We start from the raw sequence: 15521 nt of genomic DNA on the forward strand, positions 1-15521 counted from the left end.
CACTCCAAAACAAAATGGCGACAAGTCATACGTGCGGCGAGTTTTGTTGCTCATTCTCCAGCCAGCTGTTGTGAGCTCTAGCGAACCAAACGATGAATACTGGGGGCGGGACCGGCCCGGGCAGTTCTTCCGTCCTGCTGCGGCTCGCTACGGCTCTGTTTTACGGGTTTTCTTCCTTCATGATAGTCGTGGTGAACAAGAGTGTTCTAACGACCTACCAGTGAGTTGTGTTACTAGTCTGCACCTAAAGTAAAGATCATCCATCATTTTGTGTTGATAGCTTTAACATGCCGAAGTCTAGATCTAAACGTTTGCCAGGGAAAATTTCGCACAGAATTGTACTAAATTCAGAAGACAATATCTTTGTTTTAAACTTTTGGAAACATGTAATTGTTAAATTATGTAGTCGTTTTAGGCACCCAATATGTTCCCTTTTTTGGTCAACGTAATTAGTACTCAGGACGTTAATGTGCAGTGACTACACTTCCCATCCGCCCTGTGCATTGTTTTGTAAACACTGATTCACCCGTTTGTTATGGGGGCTTCCCGATTTCCCAGCCAAGATGTAAATAGTTTAACTCCTCCTGACAATAACTTCTAAGTTGGTTATAGCTTTAAAGGTCAGACGCATTTACCTAATTTTGTTTTTCACATAGGATCTATTGTGGCAAATTAATCCTTTTATATCTTGTTTTAAAAGCTTGGCTTTAGTAGCTTGGTGTTGAAGCCTATTATTTTTAGCAGCTGAATCTTGCAAAAGAGGTTTAGCAGCTTAAAATTAAGTTAAATGGGTTTCCACGCTAGGGTGTTTGGCCGCCAGTCAGATCACAGTTGCCCATACAAGTAAATCTGAACAAACAAATGCAGCAATTACTTAGTTCATCAACTTTCATAATTCCAGTAAGTACCCTAGGTCTGACACACATATGTATTGGTAATCCATAAATCAGGTATGGACAATTTAGATAGCCAGGTGTTCAAGAAATTTTTCAGAAGGCTTCAATACTAGTAATACCTTTTTTGAATGAAGTGTTGTTAGGATACCCAGGGGAATTATTGTATTGGCGAGTCGACATTTTATGTGAATTGGTCAGATTTTACAGTACATTTACCCTAACTATGTATATGCCCTATCTAATAGTAATACACATTATACAGTCCCACCAAATTCTTGAAAAAATGTCCCCCAGTATAATCCTCTTCAGCATATAAACTGTGCATAAAAAGAGGGGGGTGGGTGCTGCTGCACAATTTTCTAAGTGGTAGATAAAATTGTAACCTCGCAGATAGGTTAAGTACATACCAAGTAGTATGACTATGACAACTGTTCTATGCATAGTCTTAAAGCTCTGGCTTCAGGTCACCGACCATATGTTCCACATTAACTCTCTTAAGGGTGATCAATCCTGTTTACAAACCAACTAGTAAAACTGGACCTGCAAACACTTAGTGAAAACAGGCATGTAATCTGGGTTCATGGAAGTGATGAAAACGATACTAGTACATGAAAACTCTGCAGTTTTCTGTCATAGCGCGACCACAGATGATTCAATACAACTCAACCCTGCTGGTTGATATACAGTCTTAGTCTTAGGGAGGATTGTTTAGATGCCACACCCTGGTTTGCTCTGTGTGTTTGTAGAAAGGATGTTCGACATGAGAACAGGACCTGTGTTGTGTGGCATACCTTCAGTAGGGTATGTTAAGTAGGTCACAGTCCAGGCAAGTCTGATAGTATACATGTATATACTATTACATCTATTGCTCTTATGACTTTGTATGAAAAAGAAAAATGATTGATTCTATGATTCTATGAAAAACTGGTTTTAGCTCTGTTGACTGTGTTTAAGACTTATGATGTTTTAAGACTTTTTCTACATTGATATTAATTGTGTTATTTGTATTTATCATACATAAAGTGGTGACATTGTATATATGCCTTGTAGATATTTCTCATAATCATATACATAACAAGGTTTCTTTGTTTTCACTGCAGGTTTCCAAGTTTCCAGTTCTTGGGGCTTGGTCAGGTAAGATTTTACCAAGGAGGTTTAACTTATAAAAGATATTGATAAAGTTGACATTGATTTTACAGACAATAAAACATAGTTAAAATTTGAATTGACAAAATCATAGCTGAAATTTCCCAAGGTAAAAATAGAGCCAAGGTTGAACAGAATGGCTACTGGCAACCAGAGTTGCAAACAAGTGAGAGTGGTACTATATAGAATGCCAGTTCTATTTGTGGCATGTAAAGGATAGTTCTGTGTACATTCTGGGTCAGCATGAGGTGGTGATCTCCTGGATCAAATTATAAAGGTCCTGGCCAATGCAAACATACATGTGGACACTTACATGGTTCAAGTTAGATAGAAAACATTGTTTTGAGGCAGATCATGTCCTAAGTGTCACCTACATGTATGGGATTTTTTCTGAGTGCATATGTTAAAGTAAACATATACAACAAATGTAGAAACTTACGTGGTTGGAGTCTTGGAGACACAGATCATTCTCTTGAGAGAAATTTTTCCTGTGACCTACACATAGGGTAATGTTTTTCTGAGTGCATATGGTAAAGTCAAAGTGTTAACCCATATTATGTTCAAAGTAAATATATATATATAGTCACAATGTTTATATAAACTAAGGACCTAAGAATATCATGTTGTTAATAATGTTGTTTCAGATGGTGGCCACCATTGTTGTTATGTACAGTGCCAAGAAACTCAGTATAGTCAAGTTTCCAGACTGGAACAGGGACATTCCTAGAAAAGTAAGTAATATACGGTAAATATTAAAAGGATCCAGTGATGTTTTCCTCCAGACCACACACATTTATTTTCCTTTAAAGTACACATTTGCCACCGTGAAATATAAAGAAGATGACAAGATAAAAACAGAGGGCTGGTAGGGAGACTAGGACCTATTGTACATTGTATATTCACTATCCTGGGCTACCTTGGAAATGAGTTGTCCTAACCTGAAGGTACCACCCAACCGTTTTTAAGATCAATAGATAAAAAGATAAATATCCTGGTACCACACTTATGATAACTTCTGAGTGTCTTTTGTCCTCTCTGCATGAAAAGATTTGCAAAAGGGACAAAAGAGAGCCATCAGCTAATAGGTTTAGATACCAGACTATATATTTGCTGGAGTGCATCAAGCCATTTTGCTCTTAGGCCCTGCCAGGTTGATCTTATAGCTACATATAAATAAGTAGCATTTTGTTTATACTGAAGAACCAGCAAATTGAATTGGTGAGGCCAATAAATACATGTAGGTACCGGTATATGTCTTGTAGATATGTCCTCTACTTGTCGCAAGCTAGACACAACAACATGCCTGAAGTGTATCTGCATATTTGCCCTTTTCATGTAATGCAAGATTGACTTCAGTATGGATCATTAACTTTGTGTAATGAGTTGTCTGAAGATTCACGGTGGTGGCTTCATGGCTGGTTAAGGTTCCGGGTCGGAGTTTAATTCTGACCAGAGTCTAAGTAAGTGCGCAGTAAATCGCCGGAAACGTGACTTTGTATGGTATGTTTTGGCCGCGATATCCCTGAAATCGTAATATCTATGTACATATCTTTGTATTTTCTGAAAAGCCTGTTAGTTGTAGCCTTTATAGGTGGCGTAATGTTGGTGGTCCAGCTAAGACTTCCTGGTATTCGTCCGCGCGGATGGTTATGTGGCCTTTTCGCCTGACCGCCGGGATGGTACGTTCTATATGCGTTCTGGGTGTGTTCGGGCCATCGAAGATAGCGATAAACTTATCGCATCGATTTTAATTAAATTCAAATTTTGGAAACATTAGGTTCTGAGCTTCTTCGAGTACTAAGCCGTTACCCTGGGAAAATTCGTTTTTTCCATGCAGCCATGGTTAAAAATGACGAAAAAAATGACCCCTTTTTTCAAAATGTACTTTGATGTGCCTCATTTACCCCTAAATAAATTGGGCGCAGAAACTATCAATCAAGTGTATTGATAAGCGGCACGGCACCCCTTTCCACCAAAAGAGTGAAAAATTCCGACCCGCGTTTAGTACAGAAATGACAGCCCGTCGGGCTGAGGGTGTCAAATTGCTCGAAATACGGAGGGAAACTCCGGTCCGAGACCTTAAGCAAAACAACACACTGACTTGTCAGAAACCTATGTTTTCACTTCCCACGTACAAGCCCATACATTCACCCCACTCCCTGGGAGATGTTTTTGTCATGTTGTCTGAAAGAAAAGCTGCTAAGGTATTTCAGTCCTCCACAAATAAGGTCATTGTGTCACAAATTGGATCTTTACACTTGTCTCAGAAAGGACACACCTTACGAGATTCTTGTTTACGCAAGATATTACCGTTACATGTTTTGCACCATCTAGTACTTTGCTGTACGTTTGTTGTCAGGAACAGTTAAATGGTTACACAACAATCATGTCTCTTGCCTTAATGTCTTGCAGGCTTTTCCACTGCCGCTTATATACATTGGCAACTTAATATTTGGACTGGGAAGCACAAAGAGATTAAAGTAAGTTGTTATCATAGCATGGTCATACTAAATAGTTGTGGAAATGTATTAATATGCTTACAGGAAGAACTACATGTAGTCTAATGGACTGTAAGTAGCTGAAAAGTGGAAAATTACTTTAATTGGGGTGTACAGGAAGCATGAATTTTGCATGACCATAACCATCATTTGCAGTTCAAGTAGAATGTGATAGGGGGCTCTGCTGGTCTATGTGAGACTCACACAGTGAATGATACACAAATTTTCATGCAAACTGTGATTTAGAAATTTGGCTATCCAGAGTTACATGTATAACCTAAGGTTTTATTTTTCACCCTTAAGCCAAAATATTTATTGCATTCATCTACAGACTATATGTATGATATAATATAGTATAGTATAGTATAGCATAGTATTGTATTTAATATACTAGTAGTTAATAATCAACTTATAAAGTGTTTCTGTGCGTTCCTCCCCCCACCCAGTCTGCCCATGTTCACAGTACTCCGTAGATTCTCCATACTCTTCACCATGATTCTGGAATACGTGGTGCTCGGGTAAGTGTTCGACATTTGAATCATTACAGCAGTTGTACATGTATCAGACCAAAATCTTACAGCTAACATACATGTAGCCTCCACCAGGCCTTCCTACAGGGGTATATGGTGCATAGAATTCCACCAAAAGGGAAGAATAATTGGCTGGGAGAGTCAGTTGTGTGAGGGTTAATTTCCCCTTCCCTTGAACCCAGCAACTTTCCACAGACTAACTACATGTACGTACAAAGGCATTTGAACCCTGTTGTGGCCAAGCTCACCTGTCCAATTATTCTTCCTATTTTACTACATTTTACTATTTTTGAACTCATGTTGCTAGTCTGATGGACTACAGCTAGTCTGATGAACACATAATGATGACATGTATGAGTGTATGAAATGATATCAATATCAAAGTACCCTACAGAAGTTACAGAAAATTTGATATCCTTTCAACTACCAGGCTCCAGTGTTTTGCCCTTGGGCACTTTACACTTCAATCAACTCACTCACGTCTGGCAGTCGAAAAGAAGCTCCTTTTCTTGTTTAAAGGAGCATCTTCTTGAATGGAAAGGAAAGCCGGAGGCCAAAATCGCACACATGCACATAAGCCAGCTTACATGTGCTTTATCATAACATGTCCTCTCTGCTTTCCATGATGTTTTTGTTCATTCTTGTATTGTTGATTTCATTTAATGCTGATAGCATACATGTATGTCTAGGGTTTTCCCACCAGATCACCTTGAAAAACACCAGTGGACGATATGTTTCCTTGGTGAAATATATGAAGAAACAAATAGATAAATAAAGATAATTTCTTTTCCCCTGATTTTTAGGCACCTAGCTTCCAGGAGAGTACAGGCAATAGTAGTACTGATGGTGATAGGAGCCATTATAGCTGCCTTGTAAGTAAACATGTCTCAGTATGTCTTCGTGTTTTAATATGTAGTTTTTGAAGTGTGTTTAATATTGATTTGTCAAAGGAGTTACATACATTGTTTGATGATTTTAGTACAGTAACTGTGGATTTTGTCTACTTGTCTAAAAAAAGTAGTTCAGCCATTTGAAAAGTTTGTTGAATACATTGTATACAAATGAATGAATAATGGAATGAATGGATGGATTTCTTTTATTCTGGTCATAATGTTTTGTATGTCAGGTATGATTGTTATCCTGTAGTATAGCGTTGTCTTTCATGTGATTCTATGTATTTTGATGTACTAAACTATACGTATACGTACATGGCGACAGGACAAATAGTTGATGTGTCAAGGTAAGGTAATTATTGTGGATTCAGAAATTGGTCAAAGTTAACGTACGTGTGACGTAATCTGTGTCATTTTTCTCCTCAGAAACGACCTTGCCTTTGACCTCAGGGGTTACGTCTTCATACTTCTCAACGACCTTTTCACGGCGCTGAACGGCGTTTACGTCAAGAAGAAACTGGACTCCAAGGTGACACAAAAATGGGTTTGCCGTTTCCTTTACCACCACCTGGATTCACTTGCTGCACCAGGGCTCGAAATACATTTTTGGGAATACTGTGCACTGGTGCACAAAACCTAAAAATTGGGTGCACAAAAAATTTGTTGGGTGCACCATATAAAACAAAACATAATTATTACAGATCTTACTGCTCCTCTTCTAAGCTTGAATCTGAAATGGGAGATAACTGTGAAATCTTAAACAAGAACTCTGTGACAACAAAGATTTTATTATTTTTCTGATGCTTAGATGCCAAGAATATCATGCATACTATTATTTTATATGTACAAAAATACCTACAAAAATATTTGGGTGCACCAGTGCACCCACAGAAAAGAATTGGGTGCACAGCTCCAATTTTGGGCGCACTAAGGTGCACATGCACCCAGTATTTCGAGCCCTGTACGGATGTGCACCGAAAAGTTGCATCTAAAGAGACTTCCTATCAATGCATAGTCAGTCAGTCAGTCAGTACAATACAATGAGAAAGCAGGGGTTTAAGGATGATCCTGGTGCCTTCTTATAAACTTAAAAAATGCAAGTTTTATTCTTTATTTGCTATCTCGCTGGGAGTAACAATAAGTTCAGCAAACAGATAATTTTTATTCACTTAAATAGCATCACTCTCCTTTGCCACAAAAAATGTACTTCTCTGCCTGCTTGTGAATTTCTTTTTTTTTTTCAACGGTTGATTTTGTGCTTTTTTGTGCTAAAGGAACAGGACCAGGAGGATGTGAATGAGGTTTGTCAGCCAGCTTTAGGTGGTAGTCAGGATCATGAGGTGGTTGGGTTAAATTTTCCTGCTACTCTAAATTTCCCATAAATGAAACAAATCTATTTTTCCAGGGACTTTTCCTTGATAGTTAAGGGACAACAACTTATAACTGAAGGACGACTGTGGTGCAAAGGGTTTTCGTTGGCTTGAGGGTTCATATGAAATGGTACTCCAACTAATCCAAAAATAACTAAATTGTTGGCTGGTACATGTATATTGCACACTTGTTGAGCTCAAAAGTGTGGGTAGCTTGGAGACAATTTGCTTTCTACTAATACAACAACACCCCACATCCCCCTCACCATACCCTTTTAGGCGGTGACAGGTTGGTTTAAGTAGACTGTCAGTTTGTAACACTAAATTGTATACTATAATATGGTTGTGAAGTAGGTTGTAAAACGTGGTGAGGCAAAAGTTCCTTCTCTTTTCCAAGAGAAATTTAAAGGGCCACTGTAGGTTGTTTACATGTACATGTGTAGTGTATGTGTCATGTTGCTAGTCTGCCGGTAGTCATTCAGGGTCACTTGGGTGGCCCTGCGCTGGACAGCCTCCACTGCCTGTATGCCTTTGTTGGTCCCAGATGATGGCAGTATGTTCCAATTGGGGCCACACCAGCACTTTTTAGCAAGTGGTCTTGACCCTTGATGTGGTTGATATGGGTGTCTGTGTCCCACCTCAAATCGTCAGACTAGTTGTATGATGATAGGGTGGGACTTGTCTTAGACAGAGTCAACATTATTGTGACTGAGGGTGTTTTTCTTTTGCCTTTATTTTTACAGGAGCTAGGAAAATATGGACTCCTTTTCTACAACGCCCTGTTCATGCTGTTCCCAACCATGGCCATCTGTGTCAGCACTGGAGACTTTGAAAAGGTGGGATGAAGCCATTGCAGTGTTTTAGACCTTAGTATATTCTCCCACATCTAGTGTTGTATTGTTTATCAAAACATCGCACAAGAGTTTTCTGTCTTGTGCTGCTACTTTCATCTCCTTCAAATGGTGTTGCCACACAGTTTTTAACCTGTCCATTGATATTTTTGTAAATAATGTATAACATGTGTATATACATGTACCTTGAAATTGCATTGTACAGTTTTTTATGTTTAATGTATTATACTTGATGTTGATGTACAATGTTAATGTTGTTCATTACTGCAATTTGTTTTGTATTTAATAATGTAATCTGCTTTTATATTCTATATGTTGTGTTTGGGAGGACAACTTGTAAAGGTGTCAATGCACCAGTTTTGTCCTCCCTTCCACTTGTATATCTTGTGGTAAATTCAAATAAACAAATAAACAAATTGTTCCAAGTTTTCCCCTGCTTCAGCACTGTTTGAACCATTATTTTTTATTATGAGAAGCTCAAATCATCCTCCAAGATACTTTTCATTGAGGTCACTGTGTTTCAAAGTATACTGTTAGATAGGGTATAGAATTTTCTTCTTACACAACCAGTAAGGTTCTCACCTGCTTACGTTTTGATGTCTATCAGACACCTTCCTCAGAGCTTCTGACTGGAGTTCTGCAACTCTAAAATTCTATACCCTAAGTATCTTCCAACCTGATGAAATTATTTACGGGTATACTGTTAGATGTTTCTCAGGGCTCTTTCCCTTCTGTAGTACTACATGTACCAGCCTGGTAACATAACATGTACCTGCCAGGACCACCACATACAAAAATGTACAAATGTAGCCTTTTCGTCAGCCTGCTGATTTGTTTGTTTGTTTGTTTGTTTGTTTGTTGACGAGTGTTGTGTATGTTTGACAGGTGCTGTTGTTCGAGGGCTGGACTGAACCACTCTTCGTCTTACAGTTCTTCATGTCCTGCTTCATGGGGTAAAGCCACACTGTCAGAATTTATCTATTCTGTAGCTTGAGTGTTAGAAATACCCACCTGAAGTATGCATTTTGCAGAAACATTTTCAATATTGCAGAAGAAAAATAAAGCAAACTGCAATTTTGCAGACTGAAAAAATCAGGCTATTTTGTTGAATGGTGTCAGCATTGTTTGAGAGATTTTGTGTTTACTACTCTCTCTCTCTTTCTCTTTCTCTCTCTCTCCGAATTGCTGAACAAATCCTGAAAAAAATTATTTCTAGTATTTCCATTTACTACTCCAGGGCTCAAAATCCTTTTTTTTCCCTACATACCTTTTCTCCACCAAACAAATTTTACCTGCACCACTTAGAAAGTATGAATCACTGTGACTAAAAACTGTACAGAAAATATCAGGTTATCACCATTATTTCTTTTACAGTTCATAGGTAATGACAATCAATACAAATGAATGAAATCCACATACACGGACATGTACATGTATAATTATATAAACACAGTACATGGACCAGTGCAGGTTAGGTACAGATAGACATTAGAAATACTTGCACAGCTCCTATTTTACTTGCACTAACCTGCATACACAGGTCCATAAAAAGATGCGCATGTTGTATTATATAAGATGCTTGCTGACATGAAGAGGTTAAGGCTGTACTTGTCAGAAAGACGATCATGAAGTGACCGATGACTTTTGTTTCCTGTTCCCAGGTTCATACTGATGTACTCCACTATCCTGTGTACAGGCCACAACTCTGCACTCACAACAACTATAGTTGGCACAATTAAGGTACAGGCTTGCAACCTTACAAATATATATGTACAATACATATATGTAACACAATTATTCTCTAGATTTTGGGGAAAGCCCATGTAAAAACACCAGGTTTCTGGCCTTCCCTGTATGGTTTTTATTGATGTTACTATTATGATTTGTGTTTTTCTATAAACAAATAAATAATAAACAATAGCATGGGTATTGTAAAATATTTTCTTACTACATTACATAATCAATGGTGTTAAGTTTAATGTGTTACCATATTCTACTATTCTGTCATGTTCATAATAGCATTTATGAATTTTGTATGTTTGACAAGTGGTAGTTTTTAACTGTTATTTTTGTTTTGTTTCCAGAATATATTGATAACGTATTTAGGAATGGTATTTGGTGGAGACTACATTTTCAGCTGGTCAAATTTCGTAGGACTGAATATCAGGTAAGCAAAGTGCACACCCAGTGCTAAAGTTGTTCTGTTTTACTAGTATTTAGAGCCTGGATCCATCCAGCATGTCGGCAGAATGTACTGCGCCTGAAACCATATTTTTCAAGGTTTTTGTTGGATGTTTGGTCTATGTTGCATTGGAATTTTGCCCGTTGCAAACAATTTCTTTTCTGACACAACATGTGAAGAGTTATAGTGTGTCAAATACTGCCTTAAACAAGACGTCCTGCCAAATTGCTAATGCACAATACAACACAGGTTTTGCGGAAGTGCAGTAAGTTCTGCTGATGTGCTTAACCATCCTGTTCTAGCTCTGGTGTGCTCTTAGGTAAATTCCAGGCAGAAAAGTCTGTCCACATCCCCATAGAAATGTCTGTTCTTTTGTCTTACTTTTTGAATCAAATATTTCAGAAGCAGTCTATCATCCAATGCTTGAAGTTCAAACCCTGTTACCATGCCATTTTTAGAACTACTTGACTCACATTCAATCAGATTCTTGCCTATATCTGATTCTAACATTCAAATATCAATAGTCTTTTTTATCAATCGGTGCCAAACTATTCTGCAAGAGAAGCAATTGGTGGATCAAACCAGAGCGAGGATGGCTAGCAGGGCTCTTTCCAGCTCACAGTGTTTTAACTTGTTTTTTTTTTACTGCACACAACATTTCAAACTCACACCAACATGTACCTGAGCTTGCTAGCCTTATATAAGCAATTCTTCCAGCTGCTCTCAGAAGGCTTGCACTTAGGATAAGTGGTGCTATTAGGAATAAACAGTCACTATTAGCAAGAAGTTCTTTCAAGAACTTAAAAGGTTGATTTTCTCGCAAACTGCATACAAGGTGCCTGGGTGGTGATATCTAGTGACAATTAATACGCTTCACTGGGTAGAAAATGCAACCCAGTAAGTGTTTCAGTCCTGCTATTAGGCTGTTAGAAGCTACAGGCAAAATCAGAAATAGCACAGATCGCAAAGGTAAGCACATGTGGAGTGTCAACCTTGTGCTTGTGTGCGTAAATGGAATGAAAATCACCATGGTGATGTCAAGTGGCTGCCAACTACTCGTACATTAATTACATTTTGCCATTCAAAGAAGGTGTTTTTTGTAGATTGAGCAACTAGTTTGAAAAACAACTTGAATGGGGCTGCCCATGTCTGGAAATTCCATAAATACATGAATATACATTGTAAATGGCTGGCATAACCACCACCTAACATTTTAATAGGAACTGAAAATTTTTCGTATCAAATCTTGTTATGAACTAACAATCAAATAGAATCCTAGCGCACTCGACAAAAAACATTGGCTCACAGTTAAGAGCAAGGGTATTAATTATTATTATTTATAATATTAAATTTTGCCTTGCTGGCAGAGTGTCTTCTTTCACCTAATCCTAACAAACATAAGAGAGCAAGTCAGACTCACCTGCATTTAACCCTGTCTTTACTTAATATTCCTACTCATCTCCCTCATATGAAGGAGGTTAAAATCCCTTTTCTAGCCTCCTTGCTTGTACATTGTGCATCTTTTGTTTGTTTTTTTTGCTGCAGTGCTTTATCTGGTATTACATATTCCTACATCACCATAACCGAAGCCCAGAAATCAGCTCGGGGAGGATAGTTCATTCCTTGCTACACCATAGAGGAGGTGATTTGTAACTCAATAACTAATTAATTTTTAAAAAGTTATAATCTAAGACTTCTATGAAGTAATAACGCATATTAAGAAGTAATATTCAATGAAACATTAAGCGTTTCTCTGGGAATTTTGAGAAAATAAGATTGTACAAATCTTTTGGATTCCAAATTTTTGATTCCTCGATCACTAACTAGTCTAGTAAAGAATGAAAATATTGGAATATAAAAAAATTGAAATATGATAGTTATTAATCAAGCATGTACAAGAATTACAAATTATAGCTGGATTTTGGCTGGCATTAATTAGACTGGTGGTGGTTTTTTATTGTTTATTTGCAGTTTGCACTTAAAGACAGCAATATGTGAAAACCTATTACAAATAATGTGCGGGGCAACTCAAGAAGCCTAGTGGCTTATCGACTTAAATGTTGTTGCAGTTTTTCTAGCTACTGACTGGCTAATGTCCTGAAGCTTTGAGCATAATCAGCATACTTACTAGTACTTACCTAGCCCTGCTGCCTGTCCTTGGGCATAAGCCACAGACTAGCTAGGTCCCTCCATCTGGTGTGGTCCTGGGCTTCCAGCTGCTCCCATGTGTGTCCAGATGCCCACACATCGGACTCGAGGTCTCTCGACTCTAATCAGCATACTTTCCAGAAACGTCGTCAGCGCTTGAAATTAAAGGTGGTCCAATGGCCACCGACCACTAAAATTTAGGCTGGGACAACTAAAAGACACTTTGGGACATTTTTGGGACAATAGAAAAGTAATCAACATCAGAATGTCAGCCCTTCTTTTGTCTATCAGGCACACGTCCCGGCTTTTGAATCTGGAAAAGTCCCCCAGACTGAATTTCCTGTCCTGCAATTATAGTGTGCCTGAGAGTGAACATAAGCAAAATAAAGTTGACTTCAAGTTGAAGTCATACAATGCTTCCCCCAAAAAACAGGTTGGGACAGTTCAGCCTCACTTCGGGACAATTGAAATTTAATTTTGGGACGGTGTGCTGGGACAATAAGAAGAAAAGTCAATTTCGGGACCTGGTTGTGTTTACAAAAACAGTGATACATAGAGGCAGCCGCAATGGTTGCCTGTTTTTGAGGACCGTCCCTTTCAGACTCAGCTGACAAGATTGACTTGTCACAGTCACGATCATACAGATCACATCAACACGAGCACTCATTTCAGGCTACCACAACCCAAGCTAATGACATGTATACACACATGTAAAGAGGTTCTTTGAACGCAATGTTGTGTGTAAATATGTGATGAAGTGTGCTGTACATGGATGTATGTTGTTGTTATTGTAAGATTTGTCAACAAGTGTCTTTACCTTCTAAATAAAGTGTCAATGTGGGTGTCAAAAGCAAGCAATCTTCTCCCACTATTCATTTTGCCACAGTCTACAGTCTACATGTACCTTGCTTATAGAATAGGAAAGAAGCCCTCAATTTGCCAGGACCCTCCTCAACTCCCTAACTCAAAATACTGGTTTCAGTAGCTCCTAAACTGCCCTCCTCTGGGGTTGAATGGCCTCCATTGTACTTTTTCAGCTTGGTGACGTTGCAGCAAGGATGACCCAATCTAATATATTATCCTCCCTCTTCTCATTTTCATAGCTGAATTAGATTTTCTGATCCTGGTTGGCTTTGCTTGTGTATAGCTAGACCAGGTAATTGCCACTCAGGTTGTGGTTAAGAGTCAATTACCTCTGACGTACGAACGTTGATGAAGTTATTGACGGCCGCTTGTTTTTGTTTTTTCTCCCATCTGCAGTGTTTTCTGTAGCCTGTGCTATACTTACATCAGCCTCACAGACCCTTACACCAGGAGGCCCAGCAGTTACACCTCTACAGGACACAGTTCTGACCACTCCAACCTCAGAGTACAGATCTTATAGCATGTAGTGTTACAACTGTTACTTAGTACAATTAGTTTTAGGTACAGGTGTAAGTATATGTACACAGTTTTAGGTACGTGTACAGGCCTACATGTAGACCTGTACAAACATGAACATTAACATTTTTTTTTACATGCAATCTTCAAGCAGATCCTATGGTAGGCAAGGTAGTATGACCACTGGCCAACAAGTGTAAACCTGGAGACTGGTGGTCAATGATGGCCAATTGGTAAACACACCATTCTTCAAATGGTGGATGATGTACATGTTATGTAACCTGGATAGATGTTAATTGAGGTTAGGCCACACCAACTTAATTTTATAGATGACATCCACGCGCACATTGATTTTCACCTGTTCTAGGTCCAAAAAAAAAAAAAGATCCTGTCCTCCAAGGCTCTGACCTGGCTCTAGGCCTGGGTAGTCCATGGTAGCGGAGCCGGGCACACAGGCTACCGAAGCTCCACAGCTCAAGAACTCAGTACATACGTACAGTGCCGATTCATAAATTCCACAAAAAGCCGGCTTGTCATATACATGTACATCACTATATACTGCCGCAATACCAGCTTTGTATTCCTGTGGTTTAGTAGAATTTTTATTTTGGGCTGGAATTTTTTTTATTCGCCCGCGCGCACTAGTTTAGGCATTTTCAGAGGATCCATAAAATTATGCCTGTATGGCCTTACAGGTACAGTGTACTCATACAGAGCCCTATCATATCTACTGAGATTTTCAGTTTTCATGTAGTGATATAGTCTCCATTCCAATCTTTTATCAATTGAATTCCTTTCAGTCTTCACTGTTTTATTATTTGTTGACTAACCTTTATTAACATTTATCTGCCAGTTTCATATACTAGTATCAGCACCCACTGGTATACATGTGCAGGAGTGCATTATAATGGGGGATGCACATGTAGCATTGAATATTTCTGTAGATGCATTTTATTCAGGGTGGCAGATACATGATTGTATACATGTATAGTATTACATGTATGACCTGGCAGAATTGTGTTAGTGGACATTAGATCTTACTACTTTGATTCTAGTGTTTATGAACATCAGTGTTGAGCCAGGAAAGACTTGTTCACAGATACTGGTGATTATGATGTTCTTGGTTACTTAAATTTAAATACTCTTCCTGGTAGTTAGGATAAGAAAATGTTAAATGCAGACTTGGTATCTAGTGTGATTCCAGACTTCTCTCAGGTACATGGTCTTTTGTTAGGAACCCTTGATAAAACCACTCAGCTTTCGGTTCTTATCAGGCCACACTAATTTAATGTCTTGGCTCTCAGATCTGCAGATCTGACTCCCTATAGCCAGCACAGTCTAGTAGACTAGCATATACCGGTCCCCAACAGCAATTGTCACGAGAATGCACCTACGTATTCGCAGGTTGCCCATCAAATCCAAACAAACACGTTTCTTCTCGAGATAAAGCTGTGCAGGCCCACCTGCGGCACCGGTAATTCAATGTCGCGGATCCTGAAAGAACCTCTACCGTGCATGATTCACACGCGCGGCCACAATGTGCAACTCCCGCGGGTACATGGACTGCCGAATAGCAAGGTCGACACGTATTTTCAGACTACACAAGCTCTGACAAGTTTTCATTCGC

At 38.8% G+C, this 15521-nt stretch overlaps 1 protein-coding gene across 4 annotated transcripts; it reads left to right on the forward strand.

The window, feature by feature from the left end:
- Positions 1-8: 8 nt before the first annotated feature.
- LOC109483600 (UDP-N-acetylglucosamine/UDP-glucose/GDP-mannose transporter-like) lies at positions 9-14263 on the forward strand. Of its 4 annotated transcripts, XM_019786635.1 has the most exons (14): positions 9-220; positions 1997-2030; positions 2687-2773; positions 4455-4522; positions 4987-5058; positions 5874-5942; positions 6390-6492; positions 7238-7264; positions 8077-8169; positions 9070-9137; positions 9846-9924; positions 10269-10351; positions 11912-12008; positions 13775-14263. In XM_019786635.1, the coding sequence occupies exons 1-13, from the start codon at positions 93-95 to the stop codon at positions 11979-11981; spliced, it is 981 nt and encodes a 326-aa protein (XP_019642194.1). In that variant the 5' UTR covers positions 9-92; the 3' UTR covers positions 11982-12008; positions 13775-14263. The 4 variants fall into 4 exon arrangements, with proteins under 4 accessions (XP_019642194.1, XP_019642192.1, XP_019642195.1 ...); XM_019786633.1 differs by lacking the exon at positions 11912-12008; XM_019786636.1 differs by lacking the exon at positions 7238-7264.
- The last annotated feature ends 1258 nt before the right edge of the window (positions 14264-15521 follow it).

Source organism: Branchiostoma belcheri, unplaced genomic scaffold (assembly GCF_001625305.1).
Source record: "Branchiostoma belcheri isolate BF01 breed outbred unplaced genomic scaffold, Haploidv18h27 scaffold65, whole genome shotgun sequence".
Classification (NCBI taxonomy): domain Eukaryota; kingdom Metazoa; phylum Chordata; class Leptocardii; order Amphioxiformes; family Branchiostomatidae; genus Branchiostoma; species Branchiostoma belcheri.